Source organism: Glycine max, chromosome 3, assembly GCF_000004515.6.
Source record: "Glycine max cultivar Williams 82 chromosome 3, Glycine_max_v4.0, whole genome shotgun sequence".
NCBI classification, from domain to species: Eukaryota; Viridiplantae; Streptophyta; class Magnoliopsida; order Fabales; family Fabaceae; genus Glycine; species Glycine max.
This window is the reverse complement of record NC_016090.4, coordinates 46,248,221-46,275,933: the sequence shown is the minus strand read 5'-3', so window position 1 is coordinate 46,275,933 and position 27,713 is coordinate 46,248,221. Positions and strand designations below refer to the sequence as shown.

General features: G+C 31.4%; 4 protein-coding genes across 7 annotated transcripts; 2 read left to right on the top strand and 2 right to left on the bottom strand.

Moving 5' to 3' along the window:
• Window positions 1-183: 183 nt before the first annotated feature.
• Window positions 184-4,484, bottom strand: LOC100777944 (jasmonoyl--L-amino acid synthetase JAR4). Of its 2 annotated transcripts, XM_003521754.5 has the most exons (5): window positions 4,280-4,484; window positions 2,914-3,230; window positions 2,702-2,803; window positions 1,855-2,633; window positions 184-772 (listed from the first exon to the last, which is right to left on the bottom strand). In XM_003521754.5, the coding sequence occupies exons 2-5, from the start codon at window positions 3,204-3,206 to the stop codon at window positions 231-233; spliced, it is 1,716 nt and encodes a 571-aa protein (XP_003521802.1). In that variant the 5' UTR covers window positions 3,207-3,230; window positions 4,280-4,484; the 3' UTR covers window positions 184-230. The 2 variants fall into 2 exon arrangements, with proteins under 2 accessions (XP_003521802.1, XP_040870180.1); XM_041014246.1 differs by lacking the exon at window positions 4,280-4,484 and having other exon boundaries at window positions 2,914-4,163.
• A 7,501-nt stretch (window positions 4,485-11,985) lies between these two features.
• On the top strand, window positions 11,986-16,999 carry LOC100777048 (mitochondrial adenine nucleotide transporter ADNT1). Its single transcript, XM_003521752.5, has 8 exons — window positions 11,986-12,411; window positions 12,974-13,022; window positions 13,189-13,352; window positions 13,496-13,533; window positions 13,891-14,003; window positions 14,194-14,307; window positions 15,481-15,825; window positions 16,615-16,999. Exons 1-8 carry the CDS (start codon window positions 12,281-12,283, stop codon window positions 16,696-16,698), a joined length of 1,038 nt encoding a protein of 345 aa, XP_003521800.1. The 5' UTR covers window positions 11,986-12,280; the 3' UTR covers window positions 16,699-16,999.
• A 984-nt stretch (window positions 17,000-17,983) lies between these two features.
• Window positions 17,984-18,931, bottom strand: LOC106798343 (uncharacterized). Its single transcript, XM_014774316.3, has 2 exons — window positions 18,562-18,931; window positions 17,984-18,277 (listed from the first exon to the last, which is right to left on the bottom strand). The coding sequence occupies exons 1-2, from the start codon at window positions 18,909-18,911 to the stop codon at window positions 18,259-18,261; spliced, it is 369 nt and encodes a 122-aa protein (XP_014629802.1). The 5' UTR covers window positions 18,912-18,931; the 3' UTR covers window positions 17,984-18,258.
• Window positions 18,932-21,094: 2,163 nt separating this feature from the next.
• On the top strand, window positions 21,095-25,194 carry LOC100776520 (CMP-sialic acid transporter 1). 3 transcript variants are annotated; one of them, XM_006577278.3, is made up of 9 exons: window positions 21,095-21,276; window positions 21,377-21,460; window positions 21,552-21,766; window positions 21,848-21,926; window positions 22,811-22,980; window positions 23,517-23,703; window positions 23,947-24,024; window positions 24,485-24,659; window positions 24,921-25,194. In XM_006577278.3, exons 1-8 carry the CDS (start codon window positions 21,226-21,228, stop codon window positions 24,626-24,628), a joined length of 1,008 nt encoding a protein of 335 aa, XP_006577341.1. In that variant the 5' UTR covers window positions 21,095-21,225; the 3' UTR covers window positions 24,629-24,659; window positions 24,921-25,194. The 3 variants fall into 3 exon arrangements, with proteins under 3 accessions (XP_006577341.1, XP_003521799.1, XP_006577340.1); XM_003521751.4 differs by having other exon boundaries at window positions 21,119-21,276; window positions 24,928-25,194; XM_006577277.3 differs by having other exon boundaries at window positions 21,119-21,276; window positions 24,897-25,194.
• Window positions 25,195-27,713: the final 2,519 nt, after the last annotated feature.

Sequence of the window (27,713 nt, the reverse complement as noted above, 5' to 3'; positions counted from 1 at the left end):
TAGAGAGCGTAATAGATGATGATTGATGAGGTTGGGCGAGAGAGGAATCTGCTGCGTGGTAAATAAACCATGCAAAGCCAAACATATTTGGACATTGGCTTGAAGAGATGGGAGACAAAGGATAAGGATTGAGAAAGGCCTAAATAAAGAGAAGAATGCAAGCTAGGAAGTTGCACAAATTGGTAAAACTAAGTAAACTTTATAATAGATTGTTATTCCCAAATTTTTATTCAATTGAAAGCGGTACTGAGATAGTTGTTGACAACATTTTCACTCAAGATTTGCAACACTCTGGTGTTTGTAGGACCAACACATCTTGGTGTCTTGTACTGACTAACAGCGGTTCCTAGTCCTAGGTAATGATCAAGAATCTTCTGGAATGTTCCTCTCCGAACAAGTCGTAGTTCGAGGGCACCAATGCAGTTCACTTTGCGCGAACTGGTGTAGCCTGCATCAACGAAAGACTTGTCCAAACAGTTACAGCATTCATGGAGTAGTTCTTGGCTCGCGTCTCCGCTGATTTCCCAGAAGATGACATAGTGCCCTGGTTCTTTGGATAAATCAACCTGGCTACTGAAGTCAACTACTTCCAGTTTCTCCTCTGCTAGCAACTTCCCTGCAGCTTCCACGGCTAATTGTAAATCCTTCTCAGTGTTCTTGTCGATGTTAATGTTGAGCAGAAGACTGCTCCTTCGAATAAACTTGAGTTCTGGAGTTGAATTGTGGAATCCCATAACCTTCACCACATCCCCCAATCTATAACGGTATAAACCTGAAATTTAGCCCAAAAGTTAATAAGATTAGAATGATGTTCATGTTTTGTCCGAAGAAAAAAAAAAGGCTATTTACCAATATTGTGCGTTTATGCTACTCTGCTAAATTTTGCACATTTAATTCGAATTCAACTATATATATATATATAAACTCATGACATATATAAACACAAGAAAAGATTCACGAAATCATAAATGTGACATATGCGAAGGTTATATGAACAAGATTTCCGCATAAAATAAAATATTTACTTTTCAGGATGATACTCAACTCGATAAAGTGAAGGAATGCAAACAAAGTTGAAAAGAATCAACCTTATATGTATTCATAATTGCGTTTTAAAAAATAAGACAAGTCTCATGCATCCAAAGTTAATGAGGACAATACAGATAAGATCGAGATCCAATCTAATTGCATGAAATAAACACTTGTAAATCCAAGAATATTTGAAAAAGCCTAAAAGATTAAGTCTAACTTGCAACTTGCATCATTATGTAATTGCTGCATGTTATATATTTTATTCTGATTAGGTATATGATGTAACTTTAAAAATCATTAGGAAGAAATTACTTAAAGTTGGTCCCATGAAGGGTCACATCACCAAGCATACAAAGCACCCACTTCATTTACTTCGTCCCCATCCCATAAAAATAATAAAAAGATATTTAAGTCTTATGCATATGACCAAGAAGGGGGGATGCATATGACTATATGAGAAAGGACATCGTGCATAAGGCCAACATATGTACCATTGAGCCAGCGAACTTGTATAAAAGCACATGCGCAAATATCGTAGTAAGACTAAATTTTACATACCTCAAACAGTATCTATCTAAAAAAGAATTGTCTTTGATATTTGAATTGCTAATTATTATCTCACTCGTATAAGTGTGAGGTGAAATCTTACATTATATAGAAATAGAAAAGTAGAGCACTGTGTAAGTGAGGATAAAATCTATAAAACTAAAACTTAACATTTTGAGTTTAGGTTAAAGTATGATGTCAAGTTTATTTATATGATTGTTCATGATCCATTGATACAAGTCTCTCTGTTAAATTAAGCAGACAAGAATTCAGTACCTGCTGGATTTGTCATAACAATTTCATACTCTTGACCAACCTTGACTTGAGTCAGGCCCAGAGGCTTGGTGTTCTCAAGCTCTAAGAGAGGAATGAATTCAAAGTAACCAATGTGAGGAAGCACGGCATAAGTGGCATACTCGGGAGGAAGTTGTGGGTTCACATTTGCTGCTATCCATCCCTCAGAGGATCCATAGTCAGCAGTCAACAAAGGCAGCTCCCCGGCATAATGTCTCATTTTTTTCAAATAAGGTTCCATCGACCCGGTCATGATGCCATAAATATACTTTGCATTGGGAAAAAGCTCCGGTATCAACCCGTACCAGTTGCTCAATCCCGTGCATTTTTTGTGGATCGCGTTTGCTAATTCAGGGTTTGGTTTGAGCAGTTTAGACATGGCCATTCGAATGGAAGGAACGGTGACATTTCTGGTGAGAACCCCTTCTCTGATATCATTGCACAGCTCTTCCCACACTTGTTCAAAGGTTCTAAAAGCATGGACAATGCTATGTGCAAATGTGGAAGATACAAACTCAACTTCCTCCCGGAAAATCAGACCACACAGCAGATGGCAGTACAGTGATTGGAAAAAATCAGGACCAAATATCACTTCATCCGGGCTGCAGCATTGGGATTGGAGTGCCCTCATTGCACACTTGTAACCAGCACTACAGAACACGTTGCTTGTGGCAGTTCTAGCCGCCAGACCCCCCTTTGTTTTCAACTGTTTGCTACCGTATATAAAGCTTAAAGCCTTCCCATTTTTTATAGGAAACTCCCTGCACAAGTCAGAAGGGAGAATTTATAACAATTATGTTTCCAACAAAAAAAACAAGAAGTCGAATACCTGTTTCTAAAGGCAAAAGAGGTCTGGTATATCTGCATTGTGGTTTCATACAATTCATCATTCCAAGGTACATACTTTGGTTTCCCCTGGGTAGTGCCAGAACTGCAAGAATATCATCCAAAAACTTCTCAATCAAGCACAATTGTTCAAAATCAACCACTACAATGAAAAAAGAACAACAACAACAAAGAGAAAAATAAAATTAACTGCACCTTAAGGACATGGTTGTGATGGGTTTTCCAGTGAGAATAGGAGAAGCATCACCATCAATAATTCTGTAGATATAAGGTTCCAATTCTTTGTGGGTGACCATTGGAACACAGGCCTTGAAACTCTCAGGGTCAGTTCTTCCATTGAGACCCAAACTCTGCAAGTACTCTGCTGATGCGTTATCCTCCAAAATCCTCTTGAGTGTTTCCCTCTGAACTCTTTCTGCATCCCTTGTCAATAATTCAAACTCTTGTATAACTTTATCCATGTTAAACTCCTCCACTTTCTCTAACATCCTCACGGCCCTTCAACTGCACCACTGTTATAAGAACAACACAACCATACGGCTATTATTACTAAAATTAGACATAAAAAATGTTCCTAATTTTGAAAGGGAGATGGGGGAATACTCAATTCAGACAGAGTGGTAACGCAGAAAAAGACAAACAAAATTATTCATTAATAGAGAAAATCGGATAAAGCCAAACAAAAATCTACACAGTGTTTTTATTTATTTATTATGTGCGTGTAATTTTTTTAAACGCGTACATCGAATCTTGAGAAACATCAAAACAAAGGGAAAACTTCAAAATTCTGGAGACAGTCGTAAGAGAAAAGTTTAAGTAAAATAACCAAATTAGAAATTGATGAAAAAAGGTGGAAAGACTAGAGTAATAACAACGAAAATTCTAAGCCATGATATTTTTGTTTTCCTTTTTGTTTTTCTATCCTAACTGTTGCACCACTCATTAAGGTCAACTCAGCTTTTGGATAGAACAATCTAACAGCCTCCAACATGAGAAAGAAATATTCAAAAAACCAAATCTAAATAATTCATATCGAGCAAACAGAGAGAAATTTCGACGACAAAAGTTTAATAAATAAATAAAAAGGTTACATCCACGGTACAAAGGTTAAAAGAATTACTACTAGTACTACTGAGTAACGAAGCTTTAAAAAAAAAAAAAAAACAAATGCACAAGAAAGGAAGTCAAAGGACCCAAAAAGTAGTCCACGACCATGAGGGGAAAAAAGAATAATAGAGCGAGAACAGAAAGTGGTCCCTATAAAGATGAGGTGTTGGAATAAAAACAAACGGAACTAGATTAGAAAGAGAGAAAAAAAAACTGGAACGCGATGACAACTAAGAACCAGAAGTAAAGCAAAAACATCACCGGTTATGAAAAGAAGAGGAAGAAAGAAAAGTCAACGAAATTATTGAACAACAGAAATAAATAAAAATGGAAGAAAAATCATCTGAATTTATCTGGGTGTACGACAACTAGATGGTTCAGGAAAAAAACCCAGAAGCAATCATAGTTAAGATAAAAAAAATGATTTTGTTTCTGTGAAAGGAAAATTGAATACCTGGGGGAGAATCTTGGTCTGTGTAAGGAGTGCGTTGTGTTGGATCCTGGCGAGGTTGAGTTTGTTATTGTTATTATTGGGTTGGGTGCAAGTTGGAGAGTGAGAGAGAAAGAAAAGAAAATGGTTGTGCGTGTGACTTGGCACTTTGGTGCAGCAGGGTAGTGTTTAGTTAGCACTGAAGAATATAGGGATGAAGATTCCTATTGGGGATACAATTAATATATAGGCGTTATTACTCGATAGTCCAAAAATAAATGCGCTGTTGGATTGACAATTTTACCCCCTACTTAATGGGATAATGCAACAATGCATTTCAACTCTGCCCAAAGATAGCCCCCCTTTCTTGTGAGAATTACGAGTCTCCCGCTTCAGTTGGATTGATCGTCGGCACCCATAAATGTCACGTCCCACGTGGGCCCCACACCACAAAGATCCTAATGTTGTTGCAGGATGTCTAAAAATTCCTTCATTCATGACTGAAATGCTTTTTTACCCTCTTCTTTAGATATTGATTGAGAAATGTGTTTCGATTTATTGAAGGAAGAAGTTGTAACATCATCCAACATATTTCAATTTTTATACCATAATTTGTGTAATAAGATAGTTGTGTTTTACTGTGAATGGTTTAATTCAACAGAGTAGTTCATCCATTGCACTAATATTGTCCATATATAAGATCAGTATTGATAAATATACTCCTTACATAAAAGGAAAGATAAATATAATAGGACCCTTATTTAATTTAGACATCTGCAAAGACATGCGTGTGGTTCATTTGTGGCAATCACCATAAAACCAAAGAGTTATGTCCAAGTAAATAATATAGAGGAGGAAGTGTTTATCATGTTAATAAGATTTCACTCTAGTTAGTTTTTAGTTTTTAGTGGAAAACTAATTTGATAAGTAAGTATTGTTTAGTAGGTTTTCAATGGCTTCTAGCATTTTTAGAAATATTATTTGAAGTAATATTTTTTTAAAATGTTAGTTTTTAACTTTTAACTTTTTATATTTTTTTACTTTTATCTTCAATATATTTATTCATTTTTTTATTATATTTTTTAAATAATTGATTATTTTATTTTTTGTTATTTAATATTTTTTATTTACTTCAATAATTAGTTTGATCGAACACTTATAATTTAATCAATTAATTCTTGAATAAGTAAGTATTGTTTAATAACTTTTCAGTGATTTCTAGCATTTTTAGAAATATTATTTAAAGTAATATTTTTTAAAACACTAATTTTTTATTTTTAACTTTTTATATTTTTTTACTTTTATCTTCAATATGTTTATTTATTTTTTTATTATATTTTTTAAATAAATCGTGATTTTTTTTCATTTAATACTTTTTATCTACTTTAATAATTAATTTGATTGAATATTTATAATTTAATAAATTAATTTTTTAACTTTTAGTTAGTCAAGTATAACTTTCAACTAGTTTTCAATAAAATGAGTGCGAACAAATATTTGATTTTAACAGTAAAGACAATGGAGATGAAGTGTTTTAATAAAATATATGAAGAGGACAAGCACGTTGATATTGAAAATTTTAAACTTATAATTAACTATTTACTATATCTATGATCACCTTAGGATATTTACATATTTATATGTTAACATTTTGCTATACATATGTTAGGACGGGGTTATCAAGATATAAGGAAGATGCTTGTGATTTAGGGGTCGAGGAAGAAGCCTTATATGACCGTATTGATCTTGCTGTACAGATCAACTACTTATGACATAAGAGACACATTATACCATCACATTCCTATTAAACATTTGTCCAATGTACACCACTACCAATACAGTCTACACCACCACTTCTTGGGCATTGCCAAAAACTTTCTACACCATCACCTTCCCATTAGGCACCTCTTTATTTGCTTATCCTAACACCTACGAAGTTGTCGCCATAATAAACATCACTACAATTGAACCTAATAGCTTCACGATGATCCCTACTCCTTTCTGGCCTCTCAACAATTTGAGGTGGTTTATCTTTACGTCACATAACCAAGATGTTGAGCATTAATACCTTTGTTAATAGAAGAGGGACATACATCGAGAAAAGAAGTAACAGGAGAGGCAGAAGGAGCACGACCCTACTTATTAAGGTCAGAGGCATATATAAAAGGACATTGATGGGGAGGTCGTCTTACATCCTATCGGCCGCTGGTAAGTTACACACTATTTTTTGTGTATATACTAAGCACTAAAATTCATATACACAATTAATTTGATGGTGAAAATGATTTTGGATTTTTTTGCATGTGGACTTCGACCTCTATGGCTGCTTATGTGATTAAAAGTACCATCATGACACTTTTTGAGGTCTTTACCGTTGTTGGAGTGAAACCTCTGAAGAGGTTAGGAAGGACTAACGAAGCAAATTCGAGGTAACTTATATGTATTTAACTATGGTTATTTGACAATTAAGTAATTACACTTACATATTAATTATTTCCTAACTTGTGTGTAGGACAATGTTTCATGTGATCGTTGCCATGACAATATCCATAACATGTTTAAGCAACATTGCTTAAAATATCTTACAAATTAATATACTTACGAAGCGAGAAAGAAGGAGATGAAACCAACGTGGATGTAAAAGCTAGAAGACATGGGATGATATAGTTACGTATTAAGATAGTGAGGTCTTTCATATATAATTCTTAACTCAAACACTGTCTGTTAAGGTGGCACTGGACACTGTGTGTATTCACTCCATACTTGTTATATCTAGTTTAGAATCTGACATTTTTAAAACATTTGGTGTGGTGTCTTTTTTTGCTGGACTAAGAGACTTTAGTGGTTTGTGGATTTTGATGAACTCTTATTGGTTACCAATGATTGGGTTGATTGTGTTGTCAGAGGACATACGTAAATTGTTGATCATATATACATTGTTATTTTATATATATATATATAACTAGGTTATCATACAAAATAATGTTGACTATCAATCTTAAATTTTGGATATGAAGCCTGATCATATCGTCTTTAGCATTTTTGTTCTTGGATGAGGCCTAACCATTAATCCCTATCTCTTATACTCTAATAAAACTTTTGCGTGTTTTTTTTTTCTTTTAAAAAATATAGTAACATTTTTTAATTAATTTTACTAATGAAATCTGCAGTGTTGCTTTTTTCATTAGGAAAACAAGAATAGAAACAAACAGAGGAGGGGATTTCCGTCCATAAAAACTTCAAAAGGACACTCATAAAGCCGTAAAGTGTTAGTGCCCAGTGGAGGAAAACCCAAATCATATCTTCCATGTTTATATCCAAATTCAATATTAAAATTTGCGCAATACTTCTATTTCGTGCATGTTTAGCGTTTCTTCCTCTGCTTAATTTGTCCAATTACGGCAAGAATTAATGCTTCATCTTTTTTTATAATTTTTGCCCAAACTATGAATCGGAAAGGGACTGAAATAAAAAAAAAAAAAGGTACTTTATATATTTCCTCACGTGAAAAACATTCCGAAATTTAGGATCCCTGTATGATCACTCTTGTCTGTCCGGAAAGAAAGATAGAAGAAGCACTTCCAATGGTTCTTACTTGCTCACACACTCATGACTCATGATTCTGAGTGTGCCGACCAAAATAGCTGCATGTGTCCAATGGAAAGCCTAAACGTTTGAACTTTTTACGCAACAAATCATAAACAAAACTTCGATTTATTCATAGAGATATAGTGGATTAGGCATTTGTTTTGCTTTAACATTGAACTCATCTATACCCCCACAAACACACACAAATGACTACACCTCGGCTTAAACAGCTATAATTAAACATTATATTAACTAAATACTCCTATAACATATTTATTACATTTTCATTCAATATTTTTATATTTATAAGATTCACTTAAAAAATTATTATACTAAATAAAAACTAATTATTATAAAAAATTAATACCTAAAATAAATATAAAAATAATAAAGAAGTATCTTATAAAATATATTTTAAACTAATAAATTTAAAATTCATATTTATATGGTTTAAATAAATTAAAAAATGCATATAATTTTTATGCTTAACTGTTCTTTCAAAAATTGCTACAAGTTATTCAAAATTTAAATATGTAAGAAAAAATATTACTCTTAATTTTAATTGTTGTTTTCAGAATGTAATTTAAAGTAAAAAAAATAATGCAAATTAGTATAATTTCATACTAGTACTTGATTATTATTTATTACAATTTAATTATATATATATATATATATATATATATTTAATTAGAGTAAATTAAATAATATTTTCTATAAATAATTAAAAAATAAAATATGCATGTTATATGAACTTATTTGCTCTTTTTTTAATGAAATAAATGAATTCACATTTTTTTTGAAGTCGTATATTAATTAGGTGCTGATATTTTTGTAATATTGCGACGAACACATTATATCAACTGCTTCAAAACAAATTTAAAAAATACTTTCTATATTAGTTGTACTAAAAACTAACGAAGGAATTACTTTGTAGATTTTTTTAATCAGTTGAAGAACTTTTTGGACTGAATCTTTATTAATTGATTTAAAATTATTTTAATGAGTTCTGTCTTTTGTAATAATTACTCTTACATTAAATAAGCAACTGGAAATTACTCCGTCGTGGTCTTATGGAGTTTGAATGAGATTTTAATGCATATATTTTTTTAAACCTACCTTTTGGTTTTGCTATTTATTATTTTTTTTAAAAGAAGAAAAGATTGTGACAAAATAAAAATTGAACTCCTTTAAAAAAAAAAATAATAACAGTTGGGCATAAACCAAGTTGGAACATGGGACCGACCGGAACATTATTAACCTTGACGGCGCTGAGTCACTTCTTTAATTACTTTTATACGATAAGCTAATTTACTATTGACTATTTGAATTTTGAAGCCTTCTTATTTTCCGAATTATGCAAAGTGTCCCTTGAATCCAAATGAGAATTTCATACAGCTGTAATGGAAAATAATTAAATACAAGTGAATTACTAATTTAGTTTTTAAAATTATAATAGTTAATTAAATTAGTTTCTGAAATTAATAAAATATTAAAAAACAAATTAAAAAAATTAAAAATGTTTGATTAATCAAATTCTTATTTTCTTTAATCAACTTCAAACTACGCGCGAATGCTTTTTGACGAAAAGTAGAATGCGCATAAAATTATTCTGAATTCTGAAAGATTACTGGATTAATTACGGTTATGAATTAATTAATAGACTACCATTTGAGTATTATTAAGCGGTTTCAATAGAAAATCTTTTGACGAAGAAACAGACCCTGAAATTTCCTTTGATGAGAGTTAGAGTAAAAGTGAAAATTCATCTTTAGAGTTCAAAAAGATCTTCTTATGTAACTGAAAAGCTCCCTTTACATGCAACGAGAAGAATATGACATCTAATCAATCAGAGGCAGTGAATCTACTTACTAATTTGCACTTCATCTCCCGGCCACAACAATCCAAACACATACACAGGTTATCTGAATTCAGAACTAAAATTTTCTTTTGCTGTAGTTTTAAACTATAAAATCGTAATTTTATTTTTTCAGATGAATTCAATATTTTGAAAAAGAAAAAAATATATGTGAAAGATAATTTATTCTTCACTCTTGACTGTTAATACATCTCTTCTAATATTCTCTTTCTTTTTAAAATAATTTAATATTATTGAATATAAAGAGAAAAGAAAAAGAAAATATTTCCTGTAAACTCTTAATTTTTTTTTATCTTGCCGATATGATGTTGAAACTATAAAAAAATTACTTGCTTTGATTCTTATCTAACTTATAATACTTTATTTATTAGTGTGTATATATGTGTATATATATAATAATAATAATAATAATAATAATAAAATAATCATTTAAATGATAATCATCTACTAATTGTGTATCTTAAAACAATACTAAATTTTTCAATACTCCATTTATTAAAATACACAATATTAAAAATATTAATAACATGGCAAATAAAATATTTCGTATTTTATAAACTCATTCATCATATGGATACAAATTATAGTTTTCTGAGTAATATTGAACTTGGACGGTGGACCTAATCCAAATTTATAAAATTGCCCAATCTAACACAAGTTTGACGAATATATTAAAGTAAATAAAATAAAAAAAAGCAGCCTGAGAAAAAAACTCACCCAATAAATAAATAACCCAATTCATCCTTTTCTTTTTTCTTCTTTTTTCATATAGGTTTTTCCGCATCGAATAACCTAACTTTGTCCGAGCACATTTTTCATGGCTTGGGAGTTCTCTGTCAAGTCTTTCAGTAAACATTTCTCACTAAATAAATAAACCAGTCTTTCAATTAGGTTTGGTTTAAATTTTTACAATTTTTAAATTAATTATAGAAATTTTTTTATGAAAATAATCAAATTAATTATGATATAAATCATATTTTTAAAAACTAAAATTAAATTAATTAAGATACAATTTACCTTTTTTAATAGTATTCAGTTTCATATAGATTCTATTTTTTAAATAAAATAAAATTATTTAGATATAAGTTACCATTTATAAAAGTAATCGAATTAATTATTATATGAATAATTAATTGAAGAATAACTAAAAAAATATAACTTATACTATTAATTGTAAAAAATTAGCTTATATATATAATTAATTAACATTTTTTCATAAAAATTTATAAAACAGAAACATGTTTTCGTTAAAAAGGTATTTGGGAAATATTGTTTTAAAAGCACGTGGGATGTGAATCGCAAAAGTGAGCTTAGAATAGCAATTTCTACTTGGATCTGGATGCAACTGAGTCCCAAAATGTGCGCCACGTTTTCAAAAGCCCAAAATGGGGACGCCGGGCTTGGTTTCAGATATTGGCTTATCACTTGCTCCTTGTTTCGTTTATAAGCTTTATATATACTTATAGTTTCTTCCTTTAATACTTACATGATTGTATTTTATTTTTTCAACCAGGGTCGTGGCTTCTCAGTCATTTCACAAGTTTAGATCTTTTTGATTGATTATGAAATTAATTTTCTTAATCACACTTAAAGTTTATTATTTCTTTCTAAAAGTATATTATATAAGAATCAAATTCAAATTTTTCACAAACTTAATATGTTGTCAATTGAAATAAGGTACACATAATTCTATCTAAGATAGAAGTGTAATTTATTATTTATTTTTTTTGTAAAATGGATATTTCAAAAAATGTGATATCAATTTATTTAATTTTTGATAAATTTTTATTTTTCAAAAAAAAATTATTGATAGTTTTTTCTGAAAAGGATAAAAAATAATAAATCAAAAACTCGCAAAAATAAAAATGTATTTCATGTTTTATTAGTTAAATGTAAAATTTGTCTTTCAACTTTCGAGGACTATTGTGTAAGTTTAGTAAGGATACAAACTAATCTTATTGTTCATAAATTAATTAGGACATCAAGATTTCACACTAGTTTCCATTTTTTTGACTAAGTAATATTTAACTCATTTCATTATAAAACAAATTTTCAACATTCGAGATTACATGATGAAAAATGGAGAGATTCAGGATTACTCTTGCTAAAGAAAAGATGAGTTACATACCAATAATTTTCTGTTCATGTTAGCTCCCATGACTTTAATTATATCCCCACATATGTATAAGCTATCATCCTTGGTAAAATGTTATAATCTTGTCTAAAATAAAAAAGTTGGTGACACATGTACCAACCAAAAAGAGAGAAAATAGATATAATTTTAATTGGGAGTGATGTTATGCGGGGATGGACTGTGTCCACGTATGCAGAGAATATATAACCGAAACGACGCCGTCACTGTGCTGAGGTTTGTTGTTGTGTTTGTGTTTGTGGCCTCTCTCTCTCTCTCAGCCGTCGCAGTCTCTGCCAAACACTCGCTCATCCAAAATTATGATCATTTCTGTGCCGTAAATTCGCCGGTAACACGAGATCTCAACTTCTCGCGCCGTTTTCTTTTCCCCCTTTAAAAAAAGTACAAGTTCAGGTTAAGTTAGGGTTCCATGGCTTCGGAGACGAAGGTCGTGAATCTGGCTGAGGAAGCCAAGCTCGCCAGAGAAGGTGTAACGACTCCCTCATATGCTTTTACCACCATCTGCAAGTCCCTCGTCGCTGGTGGAGTCGCCGGAGGAGTGTCCGTTCCATTTCTCAATTGCTTCTTTTCTTTTCAATCTTTGTTTTTCCGGATATTTCGATGCTAATATTAATAAATTAATTTTTCATGTTTCATTGTCCGGGAGCAATGAAGCACTAGTTGCTCTCTCTCTCTCTCTCTAGTGGAATATGATCTACCAAACATACGTGCTACTGTTCATTTGGGAAGTTGCTAAAGTAGGTTTCTGTTAATCTACCCATACTTGGATTAGATCAATTGTTAGAACCCCGCCGATTTTGGGGTTCTAGACCAAGCTTCATTTGAGAGGCAAATTATTGAAAATCTGTTTCCATTGGTGGAATGGATTTAGTGTGTTCCTTTATGCCTTTAAAACTCACCATTTTTGTTTTAATAATTTATGTATGCCTGCCTTACTGTCCAGTATGAGAATCTGCATAATTTGGACTTCATTGATACAGTAATATGCTCATGCCAACCTAATCCAATTTTCCTGGAAACTATTTCTTACTGATAATTTCAACATCCTTTTTTGCATTATGTCGAGTTTTAATTGATTTGAACCTTTTTTGTATATATGCAGATCACGAACAGCAGTTGCTCCACTGGAACGCTTGAAGATTTTGCTACAGGTTAATCCCCATATAGTTGTTTACCTTTAAATGTGGATTTAGCTATCATTTATTCTTGTTATAAAGAAAAAAAGTGCATCTGACAAGCTACCTTTTTTGTTGGTTCTTTTGTGGTTGGGTGTATCGATATCATATGTGCGATGTGATGTGCCTCTGCCATTTACAGGTTCAGAATCCACACAGCATTAAATACAATGGAACAATTCAAGGTCTAAAATATATATGGAGAACTGAAGGTTTTCGTGGGCTGTTCAAAGGAAATGGTACTAACTGTGCGCGAATTGTCCCAAATTCTGCTGTGAAGTTCTTCAGTTATGAGCAAGCTTCCAAGTAAGCTTTCCTTTAGATATACATTGATGTACTGCACTTATAAACATGGTCACTCCTTTCGCCTAGTAGTTTCAATTTTTATATCCATGTATTACATATGTAACACTTTCTCCTCTTTTTACTGACTGTTCCTTTTCTGGCAGAGGCATACTACATCTGTACCGGAAGCAAACTGGAAATGGTATGTGCATGTTTATTATTTTTCTCTTCTGGTGTGTGTGTATGGTTGTTGAGGGAGGAGGAGTGCTGGTTCAGTAGCTTGTTTTGGATTTTGCATAATTTTGGGGGGAAATCACTTTCTTGAAAGGACAAAACTTACAGTTCCTTAGGTGTTGTTCTCCAATAAAATCATAACATGTGTATTAATTCTGAACTACTTCATCTTCCTTTTTAAAGTGTTCATAGTTGAGGTATAAAATTTAGTATTCTTTCTGTGCTTCAATATTTTTCAATTAAATGGAAACAATTATGTCTAAATAAAATTTTTCAATGATAAATCCCTTTATCTAAATGTTTTTTCCCTTGTACTTTTTGTCAGAGGATGCTCAGCTGACTCCTCTTTTACGTCTTGGGGCTGGAGCATGTGCGGGAATAATTGCCATGTCTGCAACTTATCCAATGGACATGGTTCGAGGCAGAATAACTGTACAGGTACTTTTTTTTTACCAAATCCTTCATCCTTGCTTTACTTTCTTTTTGGTCAGAAAGGTAGTTGCAAATGCATAAATTGTGATACTTCTTATAGCTACAAAATTAAGTGAAAAGAAAATCTATATGAAGTCTCACAATGTTTTTTGTTGTCTTAATATAACAGTAAGTTTGCTTTTCCTTGTATTTGCAGACAGAGAAGTCCCCTTACCAGTACAGAGGAATGTTTCATGCCCTGTCAACTGTACTCAGGGAAGAAGGTCCACGTGCTTTATATAAGGGCTGGCTTCCTTCAGTCATTGGAGTTGTGAGTAACGTTTCTAGAAATTCATTTTAGGAAGTTGATGATTATGGTCATAATCATAAGGACTGGTATAAAAAATTATAAGATTATGCTTTCACTATTGGCTTTTTGGGAAATTCATATTGCATCTGGTAGTAACAATGTAGGACCTGTAGGCTGCAGTTGGGGGAGGGGGAGAACCTATACAGCACTAAAGATTTCAAATTTGTCGAGTGCTAGACAATGTCTACCCTCCTTAGGGGACAATTTAATAGGATTGCTTTCTAAGGCTGCTTATAGATGTGGGGTATATTGGTAAGGATGTGTGACTAAATTTTTAATGAGTTATTCCTGATTATTATCTGTAGATAGATAGCGTCTATTCAGTAAGTTGTGCAGAACATAGGATCCACATGGGACTGTAGGATTGATCATAAGACTGCACCTAAAACTCGCATGTTCAGTTTTATTGAGTTATACATTTTCTATTTAACTATATTTTGTGATAATTGTTCTTCTACTTGTTAAATGCTTCATAGAACAATTTCTTCACATAAAGACTTATCATTCTTCAATGCTCTTGACACACTTCATAGTGAACTCTAATAATTAGTTCTACTGGGTTCTGTTGACAAGGTTTTACCTGGTTATGGTAGGTTCTAGGTGGAAAATAGCTAGGTGCAGAAACAGTAGACAGTAAAATCTCAGTCATGCTTCAGTAAAGTGCTCAAGTCTTGTTACAAATCCAGAAAAGAATTGGGGCAAAAGAAAAGAAAGACTTTATTGATAGAATGAAAATGAACAGAAAAAAGGAGAAATCTCTTCTCTAAGGGTTCCACCTTCACAAAGGATCTCTCCTTTCACAAAGAGCAAAAGCTCAATTTACAAATAAAATCGGACGAATCGAATACCCCTCCCTCACTCCTATTTAATTATATCACTAACTAACTCCCTCTAACTAAGTAACTATTGGCTAATGTCCCAGCAGTACTAATTTACTACCTCTTCCCTCTCCCAACTCCTAAAAGTTTATAGAGATGTGAACAGAAACTCTTCTTAAATATTCTGTGTTCTTTTTAATTATATTTAACGGACTAAAGTTCGCTCTAATTTTGAGTGGAAACCCTCTTTTTGGGTGCTGTCATCAGACTTATTGACTTAATATTCTCTTACTCTTTATTGTTTGCTGTTTTTCAGATTCCTTATGTGGGTCTCAACTTTGCAGTGTATGAGTCTTTGAAAGATTGGTTAATTAAATCTAATCCATTAGGTCTAGTTCAAGATTCTGAGTTGAGTGTGACAACTCGCCTGGCTTGTGGTGCTGCAGCTGGAACTATTGGACAAACTGTTGCTTACCCTCTTGATGTCATTCGTCGAAGAATGCAGATGGTGGGTTGGAACCATGCTGCTTCTGTTGTAGCTGGTGATGGAAGAGGGAAGGTACCACTTGAATACACAGGCATGGTTGATGCTTTTAGGAAAACTGTTCGGTATGAGGGATTTGGCGCATTATACAAGGGTCTGGTGCCAAATTCTGTAAAGGTCAGTCTTCATCTAATACTCATGATTCATGAATTATGTTCTGCTATGAAAAAATGTGGGTAAACCATATCTGCATAAACATGTGCATCTATTCAGAAAGTAAGGTTTTCTTTCCTTCTTTTGAAGAAGATATTATTGATTTACTATATCTATGAAGCACGTAAAAAATGTTTGTGCTTGCATTATGTCACCTGGATGATTCCTTTGTGCGATCCCTCCATCATACTGTTTGTATTACTTTCTGATCAAAGCTGTGAACTTAAAAAGCTTCTACCTGATTAGAACAAAGTCTGCTTTTCAAGGGGTTATTGCAAGACTCAAGTCTGTGGTCTTAGTCAAACATTTGATATTTTGAACGTAAATTGTTTACTACTCTGGCTCAGCTGCAGATCAGCTTAATGAAATGCATGATCAACCACCAATAAACACATGCTATTATATCTTAGGCTTTTATTATTATTACCCTTGTCTGGCGTTGTCTCAATTTTGTGGTGTTTAAATAATCTTATGAGTCATAAGTGATAGCATTGTTTAAAAATCCCTAATTTTATGCGGTGGTCATAAAAAAATTGGTTTTTCATGTTGAAATTTTATTCGTTGTTGTCTGGAACCATGCACTTTGCATAGCAGCCTCCATGTAAAGCAATCAACTGATGGTTGGTGTTTAGAAATTATCTCAATTCCCATTTACTTTAGCAATTGTGATATGATTCTTTTTAATATTTACCTAAAATTATTTTTAAATGGCATTGATCTTCCTTTAACTTGAGCAGTCTTGATCTCTTGCAGGTGGTCCCATCCATAGCAATTGCATTTGTAACATATGAGGTGGTGAAGGACATTTTAGGAGTGGAGATCAGAATATCAGATTGAAGATTCGCATGCATGTGATATTTGATTGCCTGTTATTTTCTTGTAGGCAAGGGGATGCAGAGATGATAAATTAGGGTTACTTTCTTGTTTTTCAACTCTTCAATGAGTTAGGCAGCACTTGAGTTAGCGTGTATAAATTAATTCCCTTGCATCCCATTTGTTTTGCCTTGGGAACATGATTTAGCTTTTAGCTTTTTATTCATCTTCTATGGCAATAAATGTTGTGGAAAAACAATGCAAGGATATATCTGCATGCATTTCTGCAGAGTGAACAGTGAAGAAAGCATTTTTATTGGTTGAATATCTATTGACTGATTACTGAGTACCCCTCCCTATCCTCGTCTAGAAATTGTATTTGCATTGTGTGCAAGTTGCTATTCAGCCACTCTAACTCAACAAATAGGGTAAGTTAAAAGACGTGAATGTCTAGTGTTATAGTAGTATTTACCTTATTTATATTTTTCAGCACATTCTTGCAAGTGGAGGTCTAGCGTCATCTATAATATTAATACTAATTAATAAAGGATAAGTTTTTTTTTTTTTTACTTCACTGTTTCTTTTAGACGTTTATATTCTTCAATTGCAAGCCATAACTGAAATTTCACCTCTCAACAGTATACTCCATTCCTTCCTCTCATTTTTATGTTTTGTTTTTTAAAAATTATATAAAGAGGCTGGCTCTCTTTCTCCTAGTATAAGATTTATACTAATTAATAATAATTTTAAAAAATGAGGGAAGTCAATGAAAAGACGTGGGAAAATGGATAAAAAAATACTGAACAGAAATGATGGAAAATTGACTCGTCTAGTTGTAGTCATTATAAATACAAGTTATGGTGAGTTTACCTTGTTTCTAAAATGTGGCTGTTGAACAGATTATGGTTTGTTAGGCTTACTCACACGCATAGAGAAGCAAATTTTGTGGCTGACAAATTAGCTAATTCCTCTCTTGTTTTACCCATAGGTTTAACATGTGTATAGCCAACCTCCTCCAGATTGTAAATCTCTTTTGTGGAGAGACCTTGTAGGGGTTTGTTGGCCCCGTTCTCTGTTAATATAAGGGCTTAGACGCTCCTTTTCGTTAAAAAAATAAGAAAAAGAGAGAGAGAAAAGAAAGTGGCTACTGAATTGTTTGACTTAAACGTGGGGATTATTCATTGAAAATGTATGTGGCTACAGAGCCCAAATGGAATATATCCATAGAATCTGAACAAACCCGCCTTTTGATATATTAATGTAATTTTAATATGGACAAATAATCAAATTCTCTACACTTCATGTCCCAACTAACCAGAGAATGTTTCTTATATACATTAATGGCATCATGAATGTTAACTGATGGAGGCCGCCATTTGACGATGGCGCTTCGCCATCATTCTTACTTCAATGATCTACAGCTTCTAAGATGGTACTATTGATGTACCTTAACGCAGACAAACACTTGTTTAAAAAAAATCTTGCCATGTGATTAAAACAAATGCTTCGCTTTAGCTTGCTTCATCATATCTCCACAATCTTTATGTTGATTTGTGCAATACTCCGCAGTAGCAAGATTTTGCTTCACATTTTTCTTCCATGCCTGATCACAAGAAAAATGCTTAATCTTTGATGTCAATGAGATTAGGAGCAATAATTATATTTGTTACATATAATCACCGAGTTTTTAGGCTATGTTCCTTTTTTGGATTCAAAAAAACAAGTAGAGACAATTCATATTCCAAAATCTAAATTATACTCCTTTCTTTCTCCCAAATAAGAGAAAATCAATTAGTATCTCCCAAAATACATATTCTTAATTAATTAAGCTCAAAATTTGTATCATCATGCATATTTTGAAAATGGTGTGGATTCTTAATTAATTACCTGGAGTCTTTTACGGTAGTTTGAAATCTTGATGAAATTGGTTTCCTCCCAAGCTTAGGCTCATGTTTCTCTCGTCTCTTGCTTTGTAATCTTGCTATGCATGTTTTAGTTACAGCAACCTCATCTTTTTTTGTCTTCTCTTGGCTCTCCTCATGATATTCTATGCACTCATCGCTTGAAAAGTAGAATAAAGAAAGCAACACAAGCAACATGTTTAGCTCAGCTAGAGATGTATTTGGCAGATGCGAGTGAGTCAATGCACCATTATTTTCTTCCCCTTCATACTCTTCCATCATGTTCATGTCTATCTCTATCTCATTCTCTCTTTCTTTCTCTAGTTCTTGTGCCATATTCTCTTTAACAAATTTGGGTCTTGAAATCAAACCAAGATTTTAAACTATTATCAACGCGTTCTTGAAACTTATTTTCTCTCAGTATGAATATATAGATTAGAAATAAATGTAAGCGAGAAGTTGAAAGGTCTCTTGGACAAATTAAGGATGTCTACAAAAGCCACTGATCTAATTTGAGTGGAGCTTAAGTTTGGATACATATTTGATTCTCAATTATACGTTTCCAACTTTGTTTTTTCTATTTCAAAGTGTGAGGTTATTAATTGACTCTTTCCCTCTCCATTTGATAAGGTTCATACAATCTATGGTAAATATATATCACATCCTAACCTAACTTGTAACCAGTTTAGAAACATATGTTGCTTTGTTAAATTGAGGCTTGCCGCCAGTTTAGCCACGAGGATTTATTTCCATTCTTTCAATATATATAGTCATTCTTTAAGTGACACATTTCGTATTACAGCCAAGCAAATCTTTGGCTTCAATACGTGATAAAATTACCTTAAATCTTGCTCGATTCATCGGTATACTTGGTAGTAATGAAGATTAAAAGTCAACGATGACAAATAATAATAATAATTACGCAGGATAGTTGTACTTTTAATCTGTTTAATTTAGATTACATGCAATTTTTGCCCTTTTAATTTTTTAGTTAATCAAGTTTATTTATTTTCAAAATTAATAATTTTTTTTCTTTTCCCCCCAAAATTATCATTTTCTATTATTTTATATTTTACTAACTAAACTGATTAAGTTATTTCAAACCGTTTTTTTAACTTAACAATTTACTACAGGGCGAGAAACAAAAACACGCCATATTAAACGTACAATTGATTCATTTATTATGGTGAAAATAAAGTACTAAGGAATTTAACCCGCAAGTGAAGAAAGTAAACGTTGATAATTTTTTAAAAAGTAAATTGAAGTTATTTAACTCAAAGTAGTTTTTTTTTTTTTTTGCTGAATTGAACTCAAAGTAGTTAAGTTTTAAAGGAACTTATTTTTTAGGATTATAAGTATTTTATATAAAAGAATATTTGCACATTTTTTATATCTCAACTATAGATATTTTTATAAGAGATAGTCTTATTCAAGTAAAAATATTTACAATATGGTGGATTAGTTTTTTAATAATTTTTTATAAGCAATACTAGAACTTTTAGGGGATGTATTGAAATATGATTTTAAGAGATTATTTTAGCATAAAAAGTCAGATGAATTTTAAAAATTATGTAGAAATATTAAATTTATTAGACTTATTTATAAAACTTTTATAATAGTTTAAATTTTAATAAATTTATATCATAAGAATTTAAAGAATTTGAAATAACTATAAATTTATAAAATTTAGAATGATTTTGTGAATTTTTAAAACACATTCAAAATTACATGAGTTAGTAAAAAAATAATAAGAAATAATGAGGTTTGGATAAAAAATAAAACCAATATAATTTTTTTAATCTTTTGATAGATATATTGATTCTAATTTTATGTTATCTTATACTAATTTTTTTGTAATAAAATATTTTATGCTTTTTTTACTTACTACAATTATTTCATGATAAAATATAATGACATGTTTAAATGAGGTGCAATAATAAACATATACTAGAAAGAAGAAGTGATGATGAAAAATTGATAAAAGATGTAGTAAGTTATGTAAATGACGAAAGTAAGAATGACAGGAAAATATTATGTTGAACATGTAATAGATATAGTCCGTATAAGAAAAATATTAAAGAAAGAAGAAAATATTTGTGATGAAAGAAAAAAAGTGTAATAATCAATAAAAAAAATAAATTTTTTTAGCCAAATCCCGTGGATTTAAGGTAAAACTATTTGATAGATACATTATACTATAAAATTTGATGAAATCCAGTGAAATATTTGTTTAAATACAATTGATCAAAATTTGTATATTTTTAAATATCAAAAGAATTTTATAAATTATAAAAAAAATTAATTAAATATTACTGAATTTTGTTATTTTTCTTAAAAAATTTAAAAATTTAAATTAAATATCATCAGATTTATTTATACTATTTAAAAATATTAACTAAATATTACAATTTTTTATTTGTAAAAAATAATTTTAAAAAATTGTTTGAAATCCTAATTCAATAGGCCACTTGGTTTAAGAAAAAAGAAGACGATATATTAATCTTTATTGATTAATAATTTTGTAGTCTTAAATAACGGGGACACGCGCCAAAGCGTTTATAGCACATGGGAGTTGGTACTAAACGGTGCATTCGAGCGCGTGTTTATCTAGTCTCTCTGCGTGGATCTGCAGAAGTGGAAGAAGAAGAAGATGCAGTGGTACTTTGTCGCTGCGCTCCTCACCGTCCTCACCAGTTCTCAGGTTGCTCTCACTTTCTTCCCCAAATTGACATTTAAACCCTAATTTCAGCCATTTCCATCTTCCATTCACACACACACTTTAATTAGATTTCGCGTGACAGGGAATACTAACCACCCTCTCGCAAAGTAAAGGAGAGTACAAGTATGATTACGCCACGGTCCCATTTCTCGCCGAGATTTTCAAGGTAAATAAAAAACTAACACTTAGTGTGTGTGTGTGTGTGTCAATATTTTTCGATAGGAACCAAGTTTTGATGGGTGGTTTCATCTTTTCAGCTTGCGGTGTCAAGTTTGTTACTGTGGAAGGAATGCAAAAAGTCACCTTTGCCAAAGATGACAACGGAGTGGAAAACGGTGTCTCTGTTCCCCATTCCCTCAGTTATATATCTGATCCACAACAATGTTCAGTTTGCTACACTCACTTATGTGGACACTTCCACCTATCAGATACTGGGCAATTTGAAGATTGTCACCACTGGAATTCTATTTAGGTGCCTTCACTTTTCACAATTCAGATAAATGTTTTTTGTTTCCTCAATTAGAATTGGTGTCTGAAAGCTTTTTCTTTGTAGGTTGTTCTTAGGGAGGAGGCTTTCTAACTTGCAGTGGATGGCTATTGTGCTGTTGGCTGTTGGGACAACCACAAGTCAGGTGCCAATAACTTAAAGAGACTCTCGGAAATTTGGTTTTGTGGCTCTAAATTTATTTTTCATAAGAACTAAGGTGAAAGGTTTGTTCAGGATCATGTAGCTATGAATTTTGTTTGTCATTTACTTACGTGACACTCTAATCTCATAAGGTCATTTTCATACAGCTGAATGATTCCTTTTTGTTGTTTCTTTTTGGAAGATGCCTTACTTGCGCTACTTCTACCTTATCCTTTCCTCCTTCTGACAATGTTTATTTATTTTTCTAAATTTCTATGAATTTTAACTGTGTTGGTGATATGATATTAAGTCATAACATGCTAAACTGTGTTGAAAATTGAAATTATCTTATTTTATGATTTATTCTGCTGTGATAATTGTAGTCTGTTAAGATCCTGATAGCTTCAAATGTGTAAGTTTGAGAAGTACATACTTGGATTAAGAGGGTTTCAAATAAATTCAACTAGCTTTTGGCTTCCTCTGCTGACATTTATACATGGTATCAGAAAGCTTCTATTAATATAGATGGCACATGCAACTTTAGTTGGAGATTAAACTGAGTGCCCCTTTTGGAATGAGAGGAAGTGCCTTTTGGGGGAGGATAATAAATCTTCCTAACTTGAAAATAAAAAAGAAAAAAAAGTGAGACAATGTGGTTCGCAAATCACAAATGCAACTGATAAATGCCCTTGAAATAACCATGAGTACAAGACCTGAGAGATGTAATGAGTTAGCATGTAAAATTATATGAAATTGAAGCCCAAATACATATTTGTTCTGTTCTGTTCTGATCTGTATTTTTTTTGTGGTCACTGGTTATATATTTGGTAAATTAGCTCTATGATAAAAATGTTATTTAGACAGAACTGCTACTGTTTATTGTTTTAGGTTAGGGGATGTGGAGAGGCTTCTTGTGACTCCATTTTCTCAGCACCAATTCAGGGCTACATGTTAGGAGTTCTATCTGCTTGTCTCTCAGCATTAGCTGGAATTTATACTGAGTTCTTGATGAAGAAAAACAATGACAGCTTATACTGGCAGAATATACAGTTGTACACGTAGGTATTTTTTCTTGATTTTTTTCAAATGTCTACAAAGGCATGGGCACATGTGTCAGTCTTTTAATCTTTTGAACTGTTTATTTCAGAAGCAAATTTTTCTCCATTTCTTCTCTCTTAGCCTATTAAATAAATGTGGTTATTTTATGTATCAAGAAATGAGTGTTTTGTTTTTATTTTCTAAGGAATAGAGCATATATTACTGTTGAATTCATGTAGTTCGTCCAATTTAGATTCCTAATTCCTAACTCTTTCAACTTGGAATTTTTGTGGTTTTGTGCTTTTGGGGTACTTAATATACATTTGAGTTTCCATGATTGTCATGCAGTACCATTTTTTAGTTAATCTTTCTGAATTTTCTTTTTATTTAAGAGGAATTTATTTCTGCTCTGTTGTTTCTTGGAGAGAAATGAATGTTTCTGTAAAATCGGAAGATCTTTGAGTATTGTTTTTATGACACTCTAGCTGATTACGGTGGTCAAATATTTTTGAATCATATACTTAGAGGAATACACACTAAATGAAATTTTCTCCAGGTTTGGCACATTTTTCAATATGGCACGACTACTTGCAGATGATTTCAGAGGTGGATTTGAAAATGGACCTTGGTGGCAACGTATTTTCAATGGATACACTATCACTACCTGGATGGTGGTATTGAATCTAGGGTCTACTGGTCTTTTGGTTTCATGGTTAATGAAACACGCTGATAATATTGTAAAGGTATATCCTTGGATCCTCCTACCAGCATCCTTTTCTCGTGTTTGTTATCATATTAAATCTATTTCGGTGTAGAAATTGATGTTGAATTTACCTCCTTAGAATAATCTTTTTCTTATGGGGGAAACAATTATGTGACACTGAAATTAGTAAAGAAGTATCACATAACAGTATATGGTATTTGTTTGTTTATTTATATTCTGTTCTTTTTCTTTCCTAATTGCTAGTTGTTTCTGCTTTCGTTAGGTCTATTCCACATCAATGGCTATGCTGCTGACGATGATACTTTCACTATTTCTCTTCAACTTCAAACCTACATTGCAGGTAAATTTCCAGCCTAAGCAATTCCTATAGTTGTATGCTCCTATTCCATGCTCTTTTCCCCCAGCGGAGCTTTTAAGTGAAATCAATGTGTTGCACCGAATTTAGAACATTAGATACCTCACTGAGACATAACCTTATGATGTTATTTTGCAGGATAGTCATAGCTGCTTTGCTGTACCTCTAGTTTAGAATCTGTTCTTAAATTTTGTGGAATGCTTATTTTTAGTCATTCTTATTTAAACAGATTAGCGATTTGCAAATTGCTTTTTAACTATACCTATCATAGATTTTTTTTCAAGACTGTTATTGGTCACTCTTTGTAAGTAAATACTCATGTTTTATATTTTTTCATTCAGGCTCTTGTTGAGGTTGAACATTGACATGATTGTTTTAAACCTTTCATGACATTCTCAGACCAAAAAAGAATATTAATTTTTTATTTTATTTATTCTCTTTGCAGCTTTTCTTGGGCATTATTATTTGTATGATGTCTCTACACATGTATTTTGCCCCACCAAATTTGCTCCTAGATAAGCCATTAACAGTTAAGCTTGATGAAGAGAAGCTCATTGAAGTTTCCATTGATCGAAGAACACTTTCTTGATGTTGTATTGACATCTGAATACAATGCTTGGGTAAATGAACATTTATTTCAATTCTGAGTTTTGTTTTATTTTCTAAATGCATCAATCAAAATATTCTCATACAACACTGAAGAGGTATTAAAAATATATAATGGTCACTAATGCTTGCAAATTGTACCTGTCTGCATTAATCTAATTGGCTTGGTATAACTTTTTGTGCCTTTTATTTCACTTGTAAGCAAGCAATTGGCAATTTTGGTTTTCAGTATTTTCTTATTGGTTCTGCAGGTAATTTAGTTTGTTCTTTCCCAGGTAGCAGAAATGCTGAATATTATTCCATGCTGCGTTGATTCAGCGACTTTGTAGAGTATAGGCATCCTTAGGGGGATGACTTCAACTCTATATAGCTAATTCGAACATCCCATGAGTTGCCTGTGTTTAAATATATGGAAAGAGTATATTGTGCGAAAAGATTGTTGAATGGAAATGAGCAGAATGTGGTTTAGAAGGAAATAGAATTTTCAATTTTGCCATTGGTTTGTTTAAGAAACCAGTAACAGATTAATGAAGATTGAAGAATCTTAAAGAAGTGTTCTATTTTTTAACATACAATACTTGATGTGTAGTTAGGCAAATAAACGGTCTGATGTCCTAATTTGTTGATTTGTGTTTAGTAGGGAAAGTTATTGTGTCATTCGTGGCTGTGATCGAATGAGTGCACCGGACCTAGATAATTTGGATTGTGAAAGTAATCAGTTTTCCTTGGGCTTAGCTCCCTTTCTTAAAAGTGAAACAATAAAAAATACTACATTGAAAGTGTAATTTGTATTCTTTTAATAAGTTTTTTAGCTTACGTACTTCTTCCGGTATTCTATTAAATATTTTGGCCATAAAATGACAAAAATAACTATGCATTTCATAAAAATTTAAATACATAAAGATAATTTTGCAATTTAAATATGCATGTTATATACATTTAAAGGATGTTTGGGTAAGTATTGATTTTAAAAAAATAATCACTTATTTTTTTCAAAAGTGTTTTTGATGAATTCTTAAAAATTTCATTTCTTTAAAATATACTAAGATTTTTTTAAAATCGTATACCAAATATTATGTCAATTTCAATAAGATTGTATGGTATACAGCTGTCATAATTAATGGAGAGTTGATTCAAGTCATATATATATATATATATATATATACATGTTATATACATTTAAAGGATGTTTGGGTAAGTATTGATTTAAAAAAATAATCACTTATTTTTTTTCAAGTGTTTTTAATGAATTCTTAAAAATTTCATTTCTTTAAAATATACTAAGATTTTTTTAAAATCGTATACCAAATATTATGTCAATTTCAATAAGATTGTATGGTATACAGGTGTCATAATTAATGAAGAATTGATTCAAGATATATATATATATATATATATATATATATATATATATATATATATATATATATTTGATTTTCTATAAATAAAATTTTGAATTTAAATCTTGTGCATAAAAAAATATCTGCTAAAGAAGTTAGTCTCCCTATGAAAATAATTTGCAACTCCGTTAGATTAACGGGATATAAATTCGAGTTACGCCACTTTACACAATTTTTTTTCATGAAGCGTGCATAAACTGTTGTGGCTACAAGTTAAAGTAACTAATAAAAGCTTTTACAGTGTGAAAAGTTTATTGTCATTGCTCTGAAAACTATGGCTCGAATGACATACGTCCCATACCATACAGCAAATAATGGTTGCCAGAAATTCAAAAGGGGACCAATAATGAGCATTAATTTAAAGCTCTGCTGTCGATTAGTTGGATACTTTGAAGGGAAAAAAATGTAATATTAGTTTTTCTAAAGCAACAATTATTTAAATTTTGTTAACGAGTGTATTTAGCACGTACTTATATGCTGATGACAAGAAGGTGTAACTTAATTGAATAATATGTGTAAATTGTTATAAGTATCTTTAAGTTTGATTCTTAAATAAAAAAAATATGCCAATGAAGCTGAAAAGTGCACGTTTCATCAATGCTCCATTTTGTAACAAGCAATGATTTCTTATTTTTGGGAGAACAAAAATGCCAGTAATTTATTCGTTAATATATTTTTAAACATGTTTTGGTGTTATTAGTTAAAATTTATTGAAAATCATTTGAGTCTCACTCTATTTAATAAGTCCCACTCATAATTTTATATTTTTTAAATAAATTTTAATTAGTAATCTAAAGTTGGTGAGAGAGAAAAAGCACACAAACATTCTTCTTTTTTTTTTCTCAGAAAAGACACCTCATAAAAAAATGTCTTAAAAAAACAAGAAAGGTAAAGGCAAATAAGAGAGTGAATCACTTTCAAGATTAAGGAAGTAATGAGCAAAGAACACAAAAAAAGATGTGAAGAACTGAATCATGGATTAACCTTATCAGTTATCACGGATTTAGGTAAGAATTTCTAACTTTTTTTTGTGTAAGATAAATTTCTAACATCTTATGTCATCAAAATAGTGAGAATGATAATATCTAAGATATGCATAATTGATGCAATTTTCTTCATTGCTGAACATTTTAAAAAAATTGTTTCACAATTTTATGCTTATAATGTGAACATTTTTTTTTTAATTTAACAGTGTTACTTTATTGTTATTATGGAAAACATTTGTCCATTTGAATCATTGAAGCGTCAAATGATAAAGCCACGCAGATTGATTTTTCAAAGTTTTCATCCCTTTTCACTGAAAGTTTAATGCTGCTAATTTTAAAAAACATTTGTATAATATTAAAAAATTGTATGACATATATACCTCAAAGAATTTTGTTAAATTTATTATTTTACCAATTTTATGTCTCCATTGATATATGTACATACATATAACAATTTATTTCAAAATATCTACCTATATTAAAATATACTTGTTTAGATGTCTTTTATCAAACGAAATCATCTTAACTTAATTATTTGAATTAGATACCGTATATATCCCATTATAAACCAAATATTAAATTAATATTGTTGAGGTGATAACAATACACTTAAGAGAGCCATTTTGGCAAAACTAAGCAAAAAGAAGGATGGAGAGAAAATGAAGTGGGTGGGGAGGAAATT